Genomic DNA, 22648 nt, shown 5'->3' with positions numbered 1-22648 from the left:
GTGAACACTCCCTCTGCAGCGTCCTCCCTTTCTATAGCCGTGAAATTTGTTAATTTAGCAGCAGCAGTTCAATGCAATACGTAATATAGAAGAAGAAGAAAAAATAATAATAAATAAGTAAATTAATTACAGTATATGTATACTGAACAGATTAAAAATTGTGCAGAAACAGAAATAATATATATTAAAAAATGAGGTAGTGTTCAAGGATTCAATGTTCATTTAGGAATCAGACGGCAGAGGGGAAGAAGCTGTTTCTGAATCGCTGAGTGTGTGCCTTCAGGCTTCTGTACCTCCTACCTGATGGTAACAGTGAGAAAAGGGCATGCCCTGGGTGCTGGATGTCCTTAATAATGGATGCTGCCTTTCTGAGACACCGTTCCTTGAAGATGTCCTGGGTACTTTGTAGGCTACTGCCCAAGATGGAGTCGACTAAATTTACAACACTCTGCAGCTTCTTTCGACCCTGTGCCGTAGCCACCCCACCCCCATACCAGACAGTGATGCAGCCTGTCAGAATGCTCTCCACTGTATCAGTCATCTATTATCTGGTTGCAACTATCATCTATCAAGCTAATATTGACATATTTGTATACTTATCATTCTCTCTGCTGATATATGTAATCACCCTAGCTATACATACGTGCCAAAAGCTGTTGCTCAGTACTTTATATATTTATATATCTTTCATGTAATCTATCTTTTTGTTAACTATTTGCCATTTTATCATTAAGTATTTATCCACGTGTATAGAGATTACCTTCAATATCCTTAGTTTTTTCAATAACTTGATTTCTGCTCTATTTTTCTATTGCTGATACATTGGATAGTTTACTACAGGAATGGAACTACAGTAATGTGCAAAAGTTTAAGGCCTACGTATGTAGCTAGGGTGCCTAGAGTGCATCAGACTTTTGCAGAGTACTGTCTTTGACATGGAGTAGAAAGCGAGTTTGTAAATCGGGCAAGAGAGAAGGATGTTGGGAATGAAGAGTGGCGTGGCGTGGGAGAGGTATGGGATAGGTGGCAGAGGAGGAGTGCAGTGGCAGGGGTGTGAGACACCAGGCAAAATTGTTTGATTCCAAACAATTGGTTTATTGATCATTACAGAATGTCTCTCTGGTGTTTCCACTCCCTGCCCTCTCTCTTTCCCTTTTCCCAACGCTGATTCCTCTTTCCCTGCCCTCTTCCCACTCCCAGTCTATGATAGAAACCCATATCAGTATCAGGTTTATCATCACTCATATATGTCATGAATTTTTTTTTTGCAGTCCATAAGATTACTACAGTACTGTGCAAAAGTCTTCGGCACCCTAGCAATATATATATACCCAAGACTTTTGGACAGTACTGTACTTATTTCATATTCCTTTAAATTCAACAAATCTTAACATTTTGGATTTTTCTGGGAGTTATCTAAATATTGTTACAACTTGATTCAAACTAAATCTTATTCCTTAAATGAACTAGGAGCACATCAATTCTAATATAAAAATGTTTTTAAAAGATTAAAATAAAGCTTTGTGTTCTGTCCGTTATTCTTCACAAGACTTTCTGCTCTGGAGTCACGTGGTAGTAATTTGCCTTGTCCAGCTATGTGAATCTCTCTCCACTGGAACCAGGGATGACAAAGTTGGTCCTTCTTATTCTCCTTGACTGCCTTTCTTCTCTATACTTGGAAAGGAGAGAGAGAATCCTTCGGTGTCAATCTACCAGAACTGGAAAGATGAGGGAAGAGCTTCTATTAAGGAAGTATTAAGAGTTTATGAGCTAAGTGGAAAAGCAAGATCTTGTGGGTCAAACATACTAATATTGTTATAGAAAACAAGGAAAGATTTCCAATTATATAGCACCTTTCATGACCACTGATAATTAACTTCAAAGTATTATCAAAGTACATATATGTCATCATTTGGTTCAAGAGCCTGATGGTTTAGGGGTAGTTAACTGTTCCTGAACCTGGTGAGTCCAGAGGCTCCTGTACCTTCTCCCTATGGCAGCAGCGAGAGGAAAGCATGTCCTGCGTGGGGGTCCCTGATGATGGATGCTGCTCTCCTGTGACAGCGTTTCAAGTAGATGCGCTCATTGTTTGGGCATGCTTCACTTGAGATGGGTTGGAGCGTATCCACTACATGTTGTAGGATTTTCCATTCAAGGGCATTGGTGTTTCCATACCAGGCTGTGATGTAGCCAGTCAATATACTCTCCACTACACATAGATGTTTGTGAAAGGAGGTATTGAGGCCAAGGTCTTGGAGCTTATTGATTAGTTTTGAGGGGATGATAATATTGAGTGCTGAGATGTAGTTAATAAAGAGCATTGTGATGTATGAGTCTTTCCAGATGTTCCTGTGTTGGGTAAAGAGCCAATGAGATGGGATCCACTGTGGACCTGTTGCTCCAGAGGCAAATTGGAGCTGATCAGGCAGGAGGTGATATGTTTCATTGCTAATCTCTCAAACATTTCATCACTGTCGATATAAGTGCCATTAGGTGATAGTCGTTGTGGTAGGTCACCATACTGCTCTTGGGCACTAGTATAATTGAAGCCTGTTTGAAACAGGTGGATACCATACACTGTCAAAGTGAGAGGTTAAAGATCTCAGTGAACATTTCAGCCATTTGATCAGCACAGGTCTTCAGTACTTGGCCAGGTATCATCTGGGCCAGATGCTTTTCGTAGATTCACCCTCCTGAAGGCTGCTGGCATATCAGCTTCAGAGACTGAAATCTTATGATCCTTGGAGAATGTAGGAGTTCCTGATGGTTCCTCCATGTTTTGCTAATCAAAGCAAGTATAGAAGGCATTGAGCTCATCTAGAAGCGAAACCCTGTTGTCAGCTATGTTGCTTGATATAACTTTATAAGAGGTAATAGTATTCAAGCCCTGCCACAACTGTCAAGTACCCTTTGTCGATTCAAGTTTGGTCCAGAATTGCCATCTCACCTATGAGATGGCTTTCCATAGATTGTACCTGTTCCCCTTGTAACTTTCTTGTTCACCAGACTTGAATGCCTCTGATCTGGCCCTCAGCAGATTGCGGATCTCATGGTTCATTCAGGGCTTCTGATTGGGGAAGACTGAATGATTTTGTGGGGACACACTCATCTACAGCTGTTTTAATAAAGTCTGTGACAACCATGGTGTATTCATTGATATCCCCAGAGGAGTGCTTGACCACGGCCCAGTCCACTTGAAGCAATTCCATAGCTGCTCCACTGCCTCTTGCAACCACCTCTTTGTAGTCCGAATCTCTGGAGCTTTACTCTTTAGCCTCTGCCTGTATGCGGGTAGGAGAAGGACCGCCAAGTGATCAGATTTCCCAAAGTGCGGTCTGGGAAAGGCACTCCTCATCTTTAGTATAACAGTGATCTTCTGTGTTGGAACCTCTGATGCTACAGGTTATATACTGATAGTAATTGGGCAGGGTTTTCTTCAAACAAGCCTGTTTGAAGACTATGATTTGAAATGCTTTGGGATGGACATTTTTCTTGTTTGGAGATGGCATCATGCAGTATTTTGACGGCTTGATTATAGTGGGTCACTGGCTGTGGTCAGGATCATGGATGAGAACTGAATGGATGCTGTTTGACCATTAGATGTTCCATGTTAGGTGAACACAAGTTCAACAAAGCTACCGCATTGGAGCACCATCAAGAGTTTATCATGAAATATACACCTCCTCCTTTTGCTTTTTCTGATTCAGTAGTTTGGTCCATTCTGTAAATCTAGGAGGCTTCGGGTCAGATTGCTGTATCCGGCATGTTGAGAGAGAGCCACGACTCCATCAGAAATGGAATACAGCAGGCTCTCATTTCTCTCTGATAAGTCAATCTTGCTGCATCTGAAAGCACTTTATAATCAATGATGCATTGTCACCGTGTGGTGGAGGAAAAATGCCAGCTAGTTTGTGTAGAGTAAGCTCCCAGGCATAGCAATATGAAAATGAAGAGATAAAGTGACATTAGCAGTAATGATGAGCAATGAATTGCTGGATAATGTTGGAGTCTCTTGTTTTCATAGTAGCAATGCGGGACATTTTATAGCCACCTGATATATTGCACGTGAAAGATGATACCTCTCATTGTAGCATTTCCTCTCTGTTATGTGAGGATTGTGTGAATTATTTTCCAAAGTGGTATCAGAGCTATTAAGCTCTGGCACAGAATGTATTACAAGAATATCTTTGAGTTAAAGGAATGACTGTTGCATTTAATGGAACTAACACTGATACAGGGACAGGAATGAATTGTAACAGAGATGCACAATGCCAGAACAGTGTTATAATCAAGATGGGAGACATGGAGGGTCACTTGAGGCTGACAACTTTAAACCAATGGAACAGGGAGGAGGACTGCAGAAAGTTAGCGAAATATAAAGGATCAAGAATAAAGCACAATCTGAAGAAAGAACTGTGAATAACACAAATGACCAAAGAGCGGAGAAATTCATAAAGCATTTAATTAAATTAAAATAACAACTAAAAACAAGGAGAAAGGCAGTGATACATTAGAAAACAAGACAATATTTGTTCAGGTAAAAATGAAAAGAAGCAGAACAATAATTTGTGCAAAGCAAAGTGAAGTATGCCTACATTGGGACTAGAACAGACAGCTCTTCAACTCAGCTCTTGCATGTAAATGGCCAAACTACAGAGTCCATCTTGAGAATCCCTATGAATTTGACTTAAAAAAAATATATCACCAATTATCAGAAGAAGTGATAGGGATTAAAATAATAATCACAGGGCATTTTAATGAGTGTTAACCATGTGACAGGGGAAGAATAAAATTGAATCAAGCTTTTTCTATTTATATCAGATGCTTTTCTCTCAGTCTCTATAAGAAGTTCAAGAAGAACAGAACAGATGGGACAAGGGTTGGTGATCTTAGAATTATTGCTCACAACATTGTAAGGCTCAAGATTAGGATTAAGAATGACATTAAGTACAGTAAAGGCAGGCAATTGATTAGAAATGAGCAAATCACAAAGAAACAAGGGTGGTATTAAACGGAGAAAGCCTGGATAATCTTAAGAATAGAAAAGCAATGGGAAATATATAAGAGGTTAATCAATGGAGCTTAATCGAATTGCTTTTTACTAAAAGCCTCAAGCAAAGCAACTAATTATAGCGTCGCCCTAATAAACAGATGGTAGAGTCTAATGAAAACAACACTTAAGATTTACCTAAAGAAATGAAAAGCAAAAAGGAATATTAAGGGTATATTATAAAGGAATATAAAAACAACCGGAATTCAAAGTTATAACTATAGGAATACAAAGAATGTTAAAGTAGGAATATGATCAGTTAAGCAAGATAACCTCAAAGAAAATGATAAAGAGTTATCAAGTTCAAGTTTAATTGTCATTCAACCTGTTACCCATTAGTAATAATGACCAGGGAGGCACAGAGAGAATTTGTAATTCCCAACAAGACCCTTAATTGTCTCAACAGAAGAGCACATAAATTTAGACAACCTAGTACCTCCGTGTACACCTACTGATCCTCCATGAACAGTTAAACAGGAAAGGTAGTACCAGTAAAAGGAGTCCATGCTAGCCATGTGTTCCTATGGTCCCACTCTGGTCTCCATGTGTCCGTGGGATCCTCCATGTCTGTGATGGTGGGTCTCTGGAGAGAGTTATCGCTACTTTTGTACTGTTTTTAATTTCAGTCCTTACCAGGTCAAATGTTGCATTTCAGTGTTATTGGCTATGATCATCTGACTGACCTATAATGCTTATTGGCTCTGGTCCAAGCCAGCACCCATTTATTGACCTTCTTCTGCAAGTGACAACTGCTAATTTATGGCCCTTTGTTCGAAATCAGTTACCAAATCAGCTCAAGTCACTCAGAGTAGACACAGACCACATCATTCACAAACTTGCATTTTATATTATATCAAAGAACACTTCACTAATAACTTCTTATTTGAAAATTATCTCTAGTCCAGCAGATTACCTGAAGCATTGAGTCTACTTTAAAGCACTGATTCAGCCAAGTAACTCTAGTTTACAAAATGGGAGATGCAGAGCAACTTCACAAAATGGCAGTCTCCATTCCTTCGACCTGATGGCAAGAGCAAAAACAATTCATCTGTATGCTTTCACCGTAGTTCTTTCTGGCCAACAAACCATACACGAATACTGATGGCTACAGCCAAATGAAATACCGTTACTCCAGGGCGAGACTGAGTGCATGAATATTGCAGCAATCTGCAGATGAACACAGTACAGCTTGTCTCCTGTTGAGGAACACTGAGGGGGGAGGGAGTGGCAGCGCCGACTCCAGCTTGGATGTCATGCCACACTGACTCAGTGGAGTGCTCCAACTCCAGTACCTCTCTCCTGTGTGGCGGCTAACAGGCAACATCGTGCTTCAGGCCCAGTCCTCGCTACAACTGAGGCCACACAGCTCTCCTGCCATCTACCAATAAATCAGTGAATTGGACTTGCAGCAATTCCATATTAACAACGTCCAACATGGTCTTGTGATCATGGGAAAAGCGACTAATATGATCACTCATGGTTGGACTGCCCACCGCCTTTGTGCACCGACTCTCCAACGCCCCTCTGATGCAGGCAGCAGCATGACTCACACTAAGTCCAGCTCCTTCAGGTTTTCCAGCAATGAGCAACTCACTAATGGGGCAGACCTGCAGTGCTATATGTTCTTAATGTCCAGTAGGGTCTTGCAATTGTAAAAAAAAATACACTTACAAAAGACAATAACTCCTCTGGTTGACCCCGTAGAAGCCACTGTGATCAAAGCTGTCACCATCAAAAGTAGGGACTGATTTCCTTGTTTCAACTTATAGTGAAGAAGATAATGAAATAGTCTCAAAATTAATATTACTCTTGGTGGGATAGAGGGGTAAATCATTGACATAGTTACACAACTAGAATGTTTAACAGACCACTATCATAGGCAACAACACCTCTGCCATGATTATTCTAAACACTAGTGCTCTATAAGATTGCATTCTCTTCTGACTCCTACTCTACTCTCTATATACTCATGAGTGCAAGGTAGGATCTACAATGCCACCTTCAAGTTTGCAGATGATTCCACTGTAGTGGGGCATATCTGAATGAATGATTCGGAGCACAGGGAGGAGTTAGAGTGTTCAGTGATATTGTCATCACATCAGCATTTACCTAATTGTCAATAAAAGAAAACAGCTGGGAATTGGCTTCAGAAAGGCGGCAGTGCATATGCTCCTGTCTATATCAATTGTGTTGGTGTTAAGAGGGTTGAAAATTCCAAGTTCTTAGGTGTGAACATCCCCAGCAGCCTGGCCTGGTCCAACCACATTGAAATCACAGCCACAAAAGCTACCAACACCTCCAACTTCCTCAGGTGGCTAAAGAAATTCGGTATGTCCTTGTCGGCTCTTACAAATTTTATTTATGTGCCATAGAAAACATCTTGTTTAGATGCACAATGGTTTGGTAACAGCTTGGCGTGCAACCATAAGAAACCATAAAGAGCTGTGGACACAGCTCAGCAGATCTCATGAAGCAGACTCCCCTCTGCGTAGACTCCCCTTCTCAGTAAAGTAGCCAGCATAATCAAAGCCCCCACCCAACATATACATTCTCTCTTGTCACCCCTCCCATTGGGCAGAAGATACAGAAACCTGACAGCATGTACCATCGGGCTCAAAGGCAGTTTCTATTCCATTTCCATCAGAATCTTGAATGGACCCATTGTATAAAAAGATGGACACACATCTAGCCTCACAGTCTTGTTATGATCTTGTGCTTTATCATTTACCTGCACTGCAATCTTTTGGCAGTTGTTGCACTTCATTTTACATATTTTTTACCATATTCTAGCTCAGTGCACTGTTTAATGATTTGATCAGTACGATCAGTATGCAAGGTAAGCATTTCACTTTATTTTGTACATGTGACAATAATAAACCAAATACCAATTAAAAGAGGAGGAAATTTGAATCCAAGTGGTCTGAACCTACATATACTGAAGGAAACTGGGAAGGAGATTGGAGCAAAAATAATTTAGTTACTCAAAACTTTGCAGAATAAATAGCAAAGTTAATCAATGGACAGTGAATCAACATTGTTCCTTTGTATAAAAAAAGATAATAGAATAGGACCTGGAACCGAAGACAGATTAGTTTAATACCAGTGACAGGGATGTTATTGGAATGTGCAGTGGAAAAAGAAACAGAGGACCATCAAGAAACATAAAAGTGATAAAATACAGCCAGCTGAAATTCCACAAGAGTCAATGATGTCCAATCTTACAGAAAGGAATGAATTAGATACTTTCCATGAAGCGGACAAAATGAGCAGGCGCAGGGGAACACCATCACCTGCAGGTTCCCCTTTAAGTTGCGTGCCATCCTGATTTGGAAATGCATGAGCAATTTTTCATTCTTACTTGGTCTAACTCCAGGAACTCCCTACCTTCTAGCACTATATCTTAATCAGAAGGAATGTGGCAATTCAGGAAAGAAGTTTACTATGGCTGATCTCACAGACAATTATGGATGTGCAATAAATGCTGGCTTTGCTGGTGACACACATGCCTAGATCCTGGCCCCTTTTCTCTTCATTGGAATTTACCCCTAGCAATTTGAGTCAGAGCTGAAAATATCACAATTCATTACTCATCCACCTTGATCATCTTCTAACATTCTCCCAAATCTTCTGATTTTCCTTCAGTCAGAACTCTTCAATATCTTCACCTTCTCTGTTCCTTACATGGGTAGTTAATAATTTTGAGACTATCTTTCTCTTTCTCTGCAGTCTGACAGTTCTTGAGGGCTCAACTTGTTATGGGTGGGACCTTGTCCAATTTCATCCTTGGTAATGATTTTCAAGGTTATGAAGCCTGTATTATCAGGGCCGAATTAAGCTAGTGCGGGGCCTGTAGCATATGTTATAAGTGGGCCCAAAATTTTCAAAAAATGCACTTAAGTATTAAAACATAAATTATTTACTTGCATAGTAAGGTAATTCAATTTTTTCATTTGCTATACAGCCAGATAATACGACAAATGTCTGACACTTCAATAATATTATTACTTATATGTAGGTATCAGTTTTAAATATCAAAAGTAACAAAACTACAATTTAAAAGTTAGATTTTCTAGATTTAGCATGAGCAATTTATTGATGATACTGGAAATGTCTATTTCACACAGAAGTTCATGTTCAATGTCATTAGAGTGAGATTGTTCAATCTGTTTTGACCCATGGTGCTCCTTAGTTCATTTTTAATCCTTTTTAACTCTACAAGGTCCTGTTTGGTGCCAATATGAGAAGCAAGATCAGTTTTCAACAGTTCAGTAAACTGCACAAATTCTTCATTAAGACTTTCTTCCAGATCTTCCGGATATGATTTAATAAGATTTGATGACCTCTTTATGATCTCTTCAGGTGTAAATGACTGTAACTGATGAAGGAATCCAAAAACACCATTCACCTTCAGATAAACTTTCTGCCTTTTTGACAGGGCAGAAAGCAAGCTGTCAGTAATGGCAAGAAATGTTCAGCTTTTAAACTTCCAAGAAGGCGTTTGAGATTCAACAAGTGGATCAAGAGCGCTGGAACCACTAAAATCATCATACGCGCGATGTTGCTTGTGTTTTCTTCGAGTTTGCTGTTGATAATCTTCACACTTAGTCAGATCCTTGGTTTTTTGCTCAATGTCTGAAGGAGTAGACCGCATAGCTTGAATATATCCATGCAAGGATTCATAGAGTGCACAAGCTGTGTTCAAGTCTTGGCCAGAAGATTGCAAAGAAGCACTGGTCATTTGAAAATGCTGTAATACTTCATCCCGCAATATGACCATTGTTCTGTTTCCAACGTCATCATGGTTGAAAGTAGTCCACGAGCCTGTTGTTGACAATTGGCCTTCTGATCATTGTTATTTGAAATGTCATCCAAGACTTGTTTTATTATAGAAAAGCCGTGTAAAAGTGCTTTTATTGCATCTGCACGAGCTGACATTCTTTTCACAATGGGCAAATGAGCACCACCATCAGATAATGCAGCAGAAAGGAGATCCCACCGATAAGTAGAAACAGAAAAAAATGTGTACAGGCTTTCTACAAATTGAAAGAAAATTAATGCTTCTTGATAACGTTCAGCAGCACATTTTCCAACCAAATTTAGTGAATGTGCAAAACATGGAATGTAATCTGCAAACTCATTCAGCTCTTTAATTCGTGCTTGTAAGCCACTATACTTGCCACTCATGTTGCTGGCATTGTCATAACTTTGACCACGGCAGTCTTTTATATCAATGTCATTTTCCTTTAAAAAGTCAAGTAAACTTTGAGCGAACTGTTCAGCACTATGACCTTCCATATCCAAAAACTTCACAAATCTTTCAACTGGTCCAGATGGCAAAGCATAGTGCACAGTCAAAGTTAGTTGGTCCACATTAGACATACCTGGAGTAGAATCCAATGAAACAGAATAATACTTGTATTTCTTCACTTCACTGATATTGTGATCCAATATGCTGGATCCAATCAGATTGATGAATTCTTCACATGTTGTTTTAGACAGGTATGATTTATGTTCCCTTCCTTGGTTTGCATGAGCATTTATACCACGACACAGCAGGGAGCCAACACACACCTGCACACACATACTGCACCCTGCAGCATGCAGCTCCACCGACATGAAAACAACAGCGTTGCCAGATTGGCGTTGTTGTGGTGTGGATGAAATCACAGAGTGTTGCGTTGCCAGTAGGTACAAGGCAGTTTCTTTATTTGACAAAACAGGGTTACAGCAGGCAGAGACCCCTGGCAGAACAGATCTAACCGCCTTGTGGTTGAGGCTCGATATTTATTTGCTAAACACAAAGGACAGTTCATAATTACAAGTATAGACAATTCTTTGAAGTTTTTACATCTTTTGATTAAATTCATTCTACTGGCGCCAGTATGCCTACGCTGGCATTCATGGCCTTTAGGAATGCAAATTAAAATCTATAATATATTATTTGGTATGTTACATGCTAACACAGAGGACAATTCATATTCAAAAAGCATAGATATGATGTCTTTGCAACTACCTGTAAACCTAGCATTCTTGTCTCAGAGGCGCCAGAGGTGCATAGTTACAAATGAAACTGGGTTCACAGCTTTTAGGAAATGCATTGTTATGAACTCAATCCACAGTACTTTGTCAAAGAACAGAAGACTGATGGCTGAAGTCATTTATTTAAGTGTAAATGAATCATCTACCCAAAACTCACTCTAACAGTCGTGAGAATACAGTGAGATGCCCATTTCACCAGACTGAGGCTTGCAAGCATTTAGTGCAGGCGGGGCCCATAGTATATGTTACTTTTGCTACTAGGTTAATCCGGCCCTGTGTATTATAGATATTGGCAAGTTAACATCTTTCCTTCTTAAAACTGCATATAGAACAAATGTATTTTATGAAACACTCAAATTAGTGTTCATGTACAACTCTAAATGGTAGCATGAATCACAACCTCAATTTCATAATTCTCCTAAAGATGAATGTTCTTTAAGTAATAATTTGCTCTCTTGTGGATGCCTGTACACCCAGAGTCTGAAATGGATACGAGTCCTGCAGGCTTGGAAGATTCTAGAATGAATAGCTAGTCTGAAGTTGCAAAGCAACTCACAGCTGGGGTTGGTGATGGCAACACTGAAATCGGTTTCACTTCTCTATGCTAGGGTGGAAAGAGAAAAAAAGGTCACATCATTTTGCTGCGAGTAACACTTGCAGAACCTCCTTATGAGTGGGAGTGGAAATGAGTTTGAATTCTGTTAAGGAAGCCTCCTTAACATCTAGTAGTCTCACACAAGATAAGGAATTGCCTGGACCAGACAAAGACAATATGATCAATAACTGAATATGAATTTACTAGGGATCTAAATGAAGAGAATGTAACTTAATTAAGTTTGAAGTTTAAAGCAAAATTTAATCTCTGAGTATATAAATATCACCACATAAAACCCTAAGGTTCTTTGTCCTGCAGGCATATTCAGCAAATCTATAGAACAGTAACTGTAAACAGGATCAATGAAAGAGCAAGAGCATAGAAGACAACTAAATGTGCATATGCAAATATAAATAAATAGCAATAAGTAACAAGATAAAGAGCCCATGAAGTGAGATAATATGTTGTGGGAACTCGATAGATGAGTGTAGTTATCCTCTTTTGTTCAAGAGAAGAGCCTAATGGCTTTAGGAGTAGTGGCAATCTAACGCAACAAGACTTCCCCATCATTCATCAAGACCTTCCATCTGGGAACCATTACCTGCATGACCCTCACATCTAAACATTCACCGCACTCTGCAAGAAGACATTTATCCTCATCTCAGTCCTGAAGAGCCTGGTCCTTACTCTAGATTGTGACCTCAGTTAGAAGAAACTTCCCTGCACACAACTCGCGGAGACCTGGTATTAGTATTGATTTATTGTTGTTACAGGTACCAAGGCATAGTGAAAAACTTTCATTTGTATGCCATGCCGATAGATTGTGCCTTACATAAGTATAGCAAGGTAGCAGAAAATAAAAATAGAACGTAGAATATGGTGTTGCAGTTAAAGAAGAAGCACAGCGCAGGCAAAGAAAAGAAGCACAAGAGCCACACTGAGGCAGACGGAGATCAAGAGTTTATCTTTTAGTGTATGAAAATTCTGTTCAAAACTCTGAAGACAGTGGGACTGCAGCCCTTGAGCCTGATGGCACATGCTCTCTGTAGACCTGTTTTAAAAAAATTGTCACTTTCAGAACTTCCTCAAGTTGAGCAAATACAGAGCTTGTCTACACAATTTCTCCTTGTATGACAAACCCAGGAGCTAGCCTAGTGAATCTGCACTGCACTCCATCTTTGGTAGCAAACGTCTTTTTTAGGTAACAAAGACAAATCAACGCACAGTATTCCAGGCATGATCTCACCATGTGCTGTGCTTGTCTATGTTCAGCGTTCTATAAGGACAAGTATGGCCCTTGTGGGAGAGCACTAAATTGGAGCAGGAAAAATTCTGTGAGTATTAGGCAGGGACTGGGGAGAGTTAATTGGGAACAGTTGTTTATCGGCAAGTCCACAACTGACTTGTAGAGGGTGTTTAAAGACCAACTTCACGAAGTACAGTATGGGTACTACATGTTCCCGTCAGAAGGAAGCACAGGATGGTAAAATAAGAGAATCTTGGATGTTGAGAGAAGTGATGAATTTAGTCATGAAGAAAAACAAAATCTACTCCCCTGCTCTCTACTTTCCATTGAATCTTCCCTTTACGATGCCCTTGTCTACCTGTTCTGCACCCCCCCCCCCACCAAATTGTCTCCTTCCTGGCACATCCTTGCAAGCATGACAAGTGCTACACTTGCCCCTATACCTCCTCCCTTACCACCATTCAGGGCCCCAGTCCTTCCAGGTGAGGCGACACTTGACCTGTGAGTCTTTTGGGGGTCATCTATTTTATCCAGTGCTCTTAGTGTGACCTTTGCTACATCAGTGAGATCTGACATAGATTGGGAGATCACTTTGTTGAGCACCACAGAAAAATGCTTGAGGAACTCGGCAGGCTAGGTAGCATCAATGGGAAGAGTTCAGTCGATGTTTTGGGCTGAAGACACACACTGAACGTTCCAGGAATGGCTTCTTCCCCTCTGCCATCAGATTTCTGAATGGACAATGAACCCATGAATGCTACCTCTGTATTTTTCCACTCTCCATTTGTATTACTTATTTAATTTAATTTTTTAATATATACTTCTTTTTGTAATTTGTAGTTTTTATTATTATGCATTGCAATGTACTGCTGCTCCAGAATAGCAAGTTTTACAATATACACCAATGATATTAAACCTGATTCTGATTTGAAATGTAGATGATAAAAAACAACAGACCCAAACCCTGCAGTACACCATAAACTTCCAGTCAGAAAGATAACCATCTACTACTACTTTCGAGCTTCTCCCACTAAGTTAATGCTGAATCCAATTTACAATTTTATCCTGAATGCCAAGTGATTTAACCTTCTCTTCCAGCTTCTCATGTAGTCAAAGGCCTTGCTAAAGCCTATGTGGACAACATCCATTGCTTTCCTTCATTAACCTTCCTCATAACCTTCTCAAAAATTGCTAAGGTTGGTTAGACATGACCTATCATTCACAAAGCTATGTTGACTATCCCTAATCTAAATATTGATCTAAATACTTATAAATATTCTCCCTTGGAATATCTTCCACTAATTTACACACAAGTGACATCAGGATCAACAGCCTGTAATTCTTTGGTTTATCCTTAGTGTCTTCCTTGCACAATATGTTGTTCTCTAGTGCTCTGGTACCTTGTCCATAGCTAAGGATGTTTAAAAACCTCTACCAGGCCCCTGCGATGTTTACACTAGCCTCCTTATGCAAGGTCCGAGGGGAAACCTTGCGGATTGATCCATCCTAATTTGCCTCATGACAGCAAGCACCTCCTCTTTTGTAATCTGGATATGATCCATGACCTCACTGATCTTTTGCTTCAGTTCTATAGATGCTGCTCCTGTCTTCCAAGTAAATACAGATGCAAAAGAAAACATTAAAATCTCTCCCACCTTTTTAAGCTCCATGCATAGATGATCACGTTGATGTTCAAAAGGACCAATTCTGTCCCTGCTATCCTTTTGTCCTTTGCGTATCTATAGAAGTCCTTACATTCCCTTTCACCTTGAGAAACTTCACGTGCTGTTTTAGTCCTCCTGATTTCTTCTTTTTTCTAAGTGTCTCCTTGCATTTCTTACACACCTCAAACACCATATTTGATTCTAACTACCTGTACCTGATATGCATCTCCTCCTTCTTGTTAGCCAAGGTCTCAATATCCCTCAAAAAACAAGGTTCCCTAAACCTGTTATCCTTGCCTTTTATTCTAATTGGAACATACAAGTTTTGTACTCTCAATATTTCACTTTTGAATGCTTCACACTTACAAAGCATCTCTCTGCTAGAAAACAACCTATCCAAATCCACATCTGCCAGATCCCTTCTGATGCCATAAAAATTGGCCTGTCTCAAATTTAAAATCTCAACCTGAGGAGCAGAGCTATTCTTCTCCATAGTTATCCTGAAGCTAATGGAATTATGGTCACTAGTTCCAAAGTGTTTCCCTACACACTCTTCTGTCACCTGCCCTGTATCATTCCCTAATAGAGGACCAAGTATCACATTCACTCTAGTTGGGACCTCTATATATGGATTAAGGGCACTTTTTCTGAACATATTTGACAAACTCTATCCCATACGGTCCTTTTACAGTGTGGGAGCCCCAGTCAAAATGCAGAAATTTGAAGTTGTCTTCTATCATAATTTTATTTCACTTGCAACTGTCTGCTATCTCTCTACAAATTTGCTCCTCTAAATCCCGCTGACTATTGGGAGGTCTATAAAATAACCCCATTAAAATTTCACAGTTCCACCATATTTCCTCAGGAGAAGAGCTATCCAGTATAGCCTCTCTGAGCATTGCGTGATATTTTCTCTGATGTCGAACACAACCCTTCCCTTTTTAATACCTCCCTGTATCATGTCTGAAACAACAGAGCCTGGAACATCGATCTGCTGGTCCTGCCCTTCCCGCAACCAAGTCTCACTAATGTCTACAACATTATGTTTCCTTGTCTACAATATTCCTTGCATTGAAATACACGCAATTTGAACATTAGTCCCATCATGCTCAGCCTTTCAATTTCTTTCCTTGCAAGTGGATTGATATTTACTTTCCCACAGCCACTTGACTTGTTGATCTGCTACTTTGATTTTCACTCCCGCCACTCTCGCTGAAAGCCTGCTGAGCAGCACTGACAATCTTTTGCACAAGGATATTGGTCCCTTCCAGTTCAGGTGCAAACAGTCCTGCTTGTACAGATCTTATCTTCCATGGAAGAGAGCCCAATGATCCAAAAATCTGAATAACACCCCCCCATCCCCTCACCACCTGCACCATCTCTTTAGCTACGTGTTAAACTGCATTATCTTCTTTTTTTTTTAGCCTCACTAGCACGTGGCATGGGTAGCAACCCCAAGATCACCACCCTGGAGGTCCTGTCCTTTAACTCAGCACCTAACCCCATGAATTAGTTTGCAGGATCTCATCACACTTCCTGCCAATGTCATTGGTTCCAATGTGGATCACAACCTCTCCGCTTACCCTCCTCCTGAAGAATGTTATGGACCCCATCAGAGATGTCTCTGACCTTGGCATCTGGTAGTTTCCGTGTCATCCACAGAATCACCCATCTGTCTGCATAACCAGTGAGTGCCCTATCACTACTGCTTGTCTCTTCTCCCGACCTTCCTTCTGAACCATAGAATTAGTCTCAATGCCAGGGACCTGACTGCTATGGCATTCCTCTGCTAAGATGTCACCCCCCCAAGAGCAGGCCAAGTGATATGATTGTTATTGAGAGGAATGGCCACATTTCTCTCTTGAATGTCACTCAGTTGCGAGTCCTGAAATTTAGGAGCAACTGCCTCCTTGTACATCTTGTCAATCAACGCTCTTTCTCTCTAATGTAGCCTGGGGAAAAGTACACGCTCAGGACAATAAAGACTTTGTCGGGTTTTAATTCCTTTATCTGTTTTAGATGTTTAAGTGCCAGTAGACGGTCGCGAAACAAAACGAACAAATTTACAACCAGTTCTTGCCATTACAATCTCAGTTTAACCCTCGATCCACACCCTCGTGTATGGACAAAATTGCATATGCGGTATGAAAATACCAGAACTAATAGGGTACAAATACGGTAGTGGCAGTCCTACTTGGATGGTGAGGAACTTGGTATAAGCCATGCTACCCAGCGTTGATCTCTTCACTCGTGGAAATCTTTCCTCACCATGCCCAACCTCAGGAGGAACCCAGATTCCAACACCTAACCACGTCTTCAGCAGAAAACAAAATGGTCTCCCCACTATCCCGTGCATGCGTAATGATATCACCGTCTCCCTTAAAGGCACAGACAACTATTCTAGCATTACCCGGATAGATGCCTAAGTACACTTTTAACAATACTGAATAAGATCCGACGGTCACCTGGTTACACTAATGACCCATAAGTCATCAAGGTCCAGCTCCTAATGTGATCCGTAAGGAGCTGCAGCTGGATGCGCTTCTTGCAGCTGGGACACGGGAGGTCGCCCTGACTTCCTACATTGTGCAAGTGGAACATATCACTACACTGGGTTCCAGTCCTACTGCTTTACCTATACAATAATAAAGAAAAAAAGAGACGCTAACCAGAAACTCTCTTAGCTCTTGAATCTTCTTGCCAAGTTCTCGACTTTCTGATTGTAACCCTGTCTGCTCCCGCTCTGGCCACTCGGTTATACTATACTTCTTTTTATTGGCCTTTGCCAGTTGCCTAATTACACAGTCAATTTACAACTGTGCCTCCTTTAGGTTCCTGCTAGCTGAAACTGAACAGAAAGTCTCAACAGGTGCCACTTGTTAAATCTTCCGCTTCTCCTTCCAAGTAATGGCTCCTACTACCCAAAATTGAATAATCAACTTAGGAGCAATAGGAATTGCCCCAGTTAGGAATAGGCTGCATGAGTTTGTGTGGAGCATAGCAGGCAGAGGGTAGTAATTGATGTGACTTATTCTGGCTGGAGATCAGTACCTCGTGGTGTTTTGCAGGAATCCTTATTGGGACCTCAGCTATTTGTGCCATAAGTAACGACCTGGATGAAAAAGTAAATGGGGAGGGGATGTTAGTAAATTTGCTGATGATACAAAGATTGTTAGTGTTATAGATACTGTAGAAGACTGGAAGGAATACAGTGACCAGTTGCAGATGTGGGCAGGGGAATGGCAGATGGAGTTTAACCAAATGTGAAGCATTGAACTTTGGAAGACAAAATGTAGAGAGACAGTACATTGTTAATGGCGAGACCCTTGATGGTGCTGATACGCAGAGGATCTTGGGGTCCAAGTCTGTAGCTCCTTGAAGGCTACACTGGTTGATAGGGTGATAAAGAAGGTGTATGACGTGCTCGCCTTTATTAGTCAAAACACCAGGTTTAAAAGTCTGGAAGTTATATTGCAGCTTTATAAGACTAGTTAGAGCACACCTGAAGCATGATATTCGGTTCTGGTCGCCCCTTTACTGGAAGGATATCGAGACTTTGGAGAGGGTGTAAAAGAGGTGTCCCAGGGTGTTGCCTTGATTAGCGACCATGTGCTATAAGGAGAGTTTGAACAAACTTGGGTTGTTTTCTCTGGGGTGCTGAAAGCTAAGGGGAGACCTGATAGAGGAGATAAGATATTGACAAGCATAGATAGACAGCCAATACATTTTTTCCTAGGGTTTTAATGAAAGCATGCATTTAAGATTAAAGAAGGTCTATTTCTCTTGTGCAGAGAATGGGTGTTCACCCTGGAATACATTGCTTGAAGTGGTAGTGGAGGAAAATCCAAATAGAGGCATTCAAGAGCCTCTGAGATTGGGAATGAAAATGCACAAAATGGAAATATGGACATTGTGTAGGCAGTAGAGATTAGTTGGACACTTGACTACTAATTGAACTAGTTTGGCACACCATGGTAAGCTGATGGGGTCTGTTCCTGTGCTGCCTGTGCCGTGCTTGATATTCATTCTCTTTCTGATTCTCCTCACCAAATGCACAACTTCCCACATCACCAGCAATTTGTCTTGTACCTATTCTTAGCTGATACATATTTATTTATCTTACGGGACCCCTTGACCTTAAATTCATTAACAAGCATCATAAAGTGTTGATGAGCTATAGAACGACAAAAGGCACGGTGGCGTTGTGGTCAGCACAACACTTTACAGTACTAGCGACCCAGGTGTTATTTCCGCCGCTATCTTTAAGGGGTTTGTACGTTCTCCCTGAGACTGTGTGTGTTTCCTCCGGGTGCTCCAGTTTCCTCCCACAGTCCAAAGATGTACTGGTTTGTAGGTTAAATGGTCATTGTAAATTGTCCTATGATGAGGCTCAGATTAAATCAGGGGATTGCTGGGTGGCGCAGCTCGAAGGACTGGAAGGGCCCACTCTGCACTGAATTTCAATAAATAAGAAACAAAAGGGAAAATACTTAATTAGAAGATTATCCTTTCAGTGCAGTAAATTGGAATAAAAATTGAGCAGGAAAAAGCTGTTGTTGAGCTGTCGTAGTCTTGATACCGTCCCAGTAGAAGGAAATGTAAAGCTGGAATTCCCTGGATGACAAAAGAGATAGTAGAAAAATTGGATTTATGATCATGGGGATAGACTGAGAATCAGACAAAAGATAGGAAGATCAGAGAGGATATCAAAAGAGAATATAGGAGTAGGTTTGTGATTACTGGTGGATGGAGGCAGATTGGAGAGACAAGAGACTGTGCTTACTGCAAGCTTTTGGTGGCTGGATTTTCCAAGCTATTGGATGTTAATAATGACCTAATACACCTTTCGTTTACTTTTTTCATATTTTGTGGTATAATTTCCCAATGAATCTGGTGAGTTTAAAGGGAGAATGGGAATTGTGTGTTAGAGGAAGCATTGAAATTGTGGGAATGTGGGAGCTATGGCCCTGGTGTGTTAGAGGGAGAGCAGGAATGAGGGTGTTATGTGTTAGAGGAAGTGCGGGAGACGGAACTTGATATATTCGAGGGACCTGAAGGAACCAGGGTCCACTAACACGCAGGAACAGGGGCCCAAGTACATCAGACGGTGATAGGGAATCAGCATTTGGTGAGTCAGGTGAAACATCAGGATTTCCAAACTATTGTATGATGGATTAGTAGAGTTGTACGGTTGCACAAAAGTAAGGAGACTATATTGAACTCCAGTGACACGATGATTCCCCTAAATCATTGTATGCAGTTTTGCTAAATGTGTTACAAGAGGGATATGAAGGCCTTGGAGAGGTTGCAGAAAAGATTTACATGTCTGATGCCAGGATAAAGGGATTTTGTGTACAAACAGAGTTTGGGATTATTTTCCTTATAGCAGAGAATGTTTGAAGGTGATCTAGAAGAGGTATCTAAAGTCAAAAAGGGTCCAAAGAAAATGAAAAAAGGGAAACTGCTCCCATTAATGGACGGGTTGAAAAACCAGACAACAATGACCAAAGTAGATTACAGAACAAATCATAAAATGAGAGCATACTTTCTCATTCTGTGAGTAGACAGAATCAGAAAATCTCTGGCTGGGAAGGTAACAGAACAGTGATTACTGCCATCATCACATTCCAGAATAGAGTTGGAAATATATTTGAAGGAAAAAGACAACACTTGCAAAGCTTCGAGGAGAAATGCCATGGGCTAAGACTAAGAAACTGCTCTTGCAGAGGACTGAGCAAGACTTGGTGGGCCAAAAGGTCTTCTTCTGACCTATGATTTGATAGCTTCTTATACTTATGGCCAATATTCAGTCAAACCATGGCTGACCTCCATCTCCATGCTATTAAGATGCCTTAGCTCTGTATTCTCTGTCGTCTCTACTAACAAAAGTTGATAGACATATTGGTCTTCTAAGCCAAATTTTTCTCTAATGCTACTTGTGGGACAAAAAAAAAGTTCATTCATCTTTAGCCTTCTGTATGAGGAAAGGTTTTGCATCTAATTTTCAATTCTTAATTGTATTTTTTTCCTCCCCAGTGGATTCTTCTGTATCAAATACCTTCACATTTTCAACAGGTTAGCGAGTCACACCACAGCGTATAGCAGCCCAGCGGTATTGGGTGAGATCCAGGGCAGTGCTGAGAGTCAGAGTTAGGAGTGATCACAGAGCTTGGGGAGAGTTCAAGATGAAAATGGAAGTGGAGGTGGGAAAAAGTCATCTCTAAAACCTTGGCTATCCACAACACAATCTTCCACATTCCTAATAATGTGTCTTCTGGTCACTCATTCAATAAAGATGGTAAAACACCTCTAATCCTGCACCCTTGGGACTTTGGAGATGTCAGTGTAGTTAACTTTCTGGATAATTGGATGTTAACACCCAAACACATTTTGTGTGTTTGTTCTTCAATGATACAGTTAATTTATCAGTGGATCTGGTGCAGTCTAAAGACAGAGGGGAACTCTGTACTCTGTGTCCAGTAGCAAACATACCTGCATTGCTGACCTTTGATGGTCAGGATCTCAGTCCTGGCTCCAGCCCACAATTCAGATTCCAAGCACAGCCTCACAGCCTCACATCCCCTCTCCCATGCATTCTGGATTAATGAGTGTATCAGATGCTGAACCTTCAGGATCTCAGGAAAATTGAACACCAGATAATCAGTTTAGCTGCACAACTTATTAGCCACAATACTCTGCGTGTACCTTTTATGTTCCAAGTGGATTTGATCACCTGCCTCTTTGAATTTGTAGGCCTCGAGGGACTGCCAAAGCCCAAGAATGTGTACGTAAATTCGACCAACATGAGGCACGTCCTGAGGTGGAGTCCAGTCAGAGTCCCTCTGGGCGAGGTCAGGTACTCAGTGCAGTTCCAAGGGTAAGTAAAGTGTAAACTATTTCACAATAATAGTATTTCCACTGCTCAGTATAGTGCTATGGAGTTTTCGATATCAAGTTGAAAGGAGAAATGGTGCTCTGTTTCACCGTTGTGTTTGGAAGGTAGCACCTTCAACATTCAACCTGGTCCATCAATCTAAACATTTTCTCCCTACACCACCAACGCACAGTGTGCACCTTCAGCAATGAGCACCCACAGGTGCTCGTCTGGTTACTTCAACAACTCCTCCCAAACCCACAATACTTACCACCAAAAGAATAGAGGCAGGACAAGCACAGGAGCACGTTCAACTGCATGTTCCCCTTCAAACTGTACGCTGCCACGTCTTGAAAATATATTACACCTTCTTCATCATCGCTGGATCTAGATCTTGGAACATCCTATCAATTTCCAGCCATAGAGTAAGTATACCATCAATAGGAGGACTGAAATGCTTTAAGAAGATATTTCATTACCACTTTCTCTATTAGATGAAGATGGTTTCTCTGTGATGCCTACATCTCATTAGTAGCAATAATTGAAGCATCCACATCTCTGTACTGGGGGGATTGCCTCTTTAGATCCTGATCTCAGATTTCCTCTGTGAAATAAAAATGATCAGGACACTAGTGAAGTCCCATGTGAAGAATTCACTAGGGGGATTCTTAATCCTGATTCATATCATAAACTTTACCTGGGCAGCTCCTCACAAGAGTTACTCGTAGAGCTCATGGTAGCTGCATTATTTCAATTCTGATCATTGGGATGGAGCTGGGCTCTTAAAGACCACTCCCCATGGCAGTTACTGTACCACTGAAAGTCAAGGCAAGTTGACTTTATCGTCGTGTGGACAAGTATGGTGAGGCACACATTCAGTATCACTGGTATATAGATTCAGATAACGTGCACAATATAAATTATATACAGTATCACACCCCCCTTGGAAATTTTCATGTTTTATTGTTTTACAATATTGAATCACAGAGGATTTTTAATTTGACTTTTTTGACACTGATCAACAGAGAAAGACTTGCGTGTTAAAGTGAAAACAGATCTCTACAAAGTGATCTAAATTAATTACAAATATAAAACACAATATAATTATTGCATAAGTATTCATCTCCTTCAAGTCAGTATTTAGCAGATGCGCCCTTGGCAACATCTGGTGAATCTTTTC

The 22648-nt window shown here is 40.7% G+C and overlaps 1 protein-coding gene across 1 annotated transcript in view; it reads left to right on the top strand.

Annotated features, from left to right (window-relative positions):
* crfb16 (cytokine receptor family member B16) overlaps window positions 1-22648 on the top strand; it is a 72288-nt gene that overhangs the window by 12892 nt on the left and 36748 nt on the right. The window contains exon 2 of the mRNA XM_072254661.1: window positions 21348-21471. Within this exon, the coding sequence (XP_072110762.1) occupies window positions 21348-21471 (124 nt within the window). The remainder of the gene's footprint in view (window positions 1-21347; window positions 21472-22648) is intronic.

Source organism: Mobula birostris, chromosome 4 (genome assembly GCF_030028105.1).
Source record: "Mobula birostris isolate sMobBir1 chromosome 4, sMobBir1.hap1, whole genome shotgun sequence".
Lineage (NCBI taxonomy): Eukaryota > Metazoa > Chordata > Chondrichthyes > Myliobatiformes > Myliobatidae > Mobula > Mobula birostris.
Note: the sequence above shows the minus strand (reverse complement) of the source record. Positions and strands in the feature narration are given on the sequence as shown.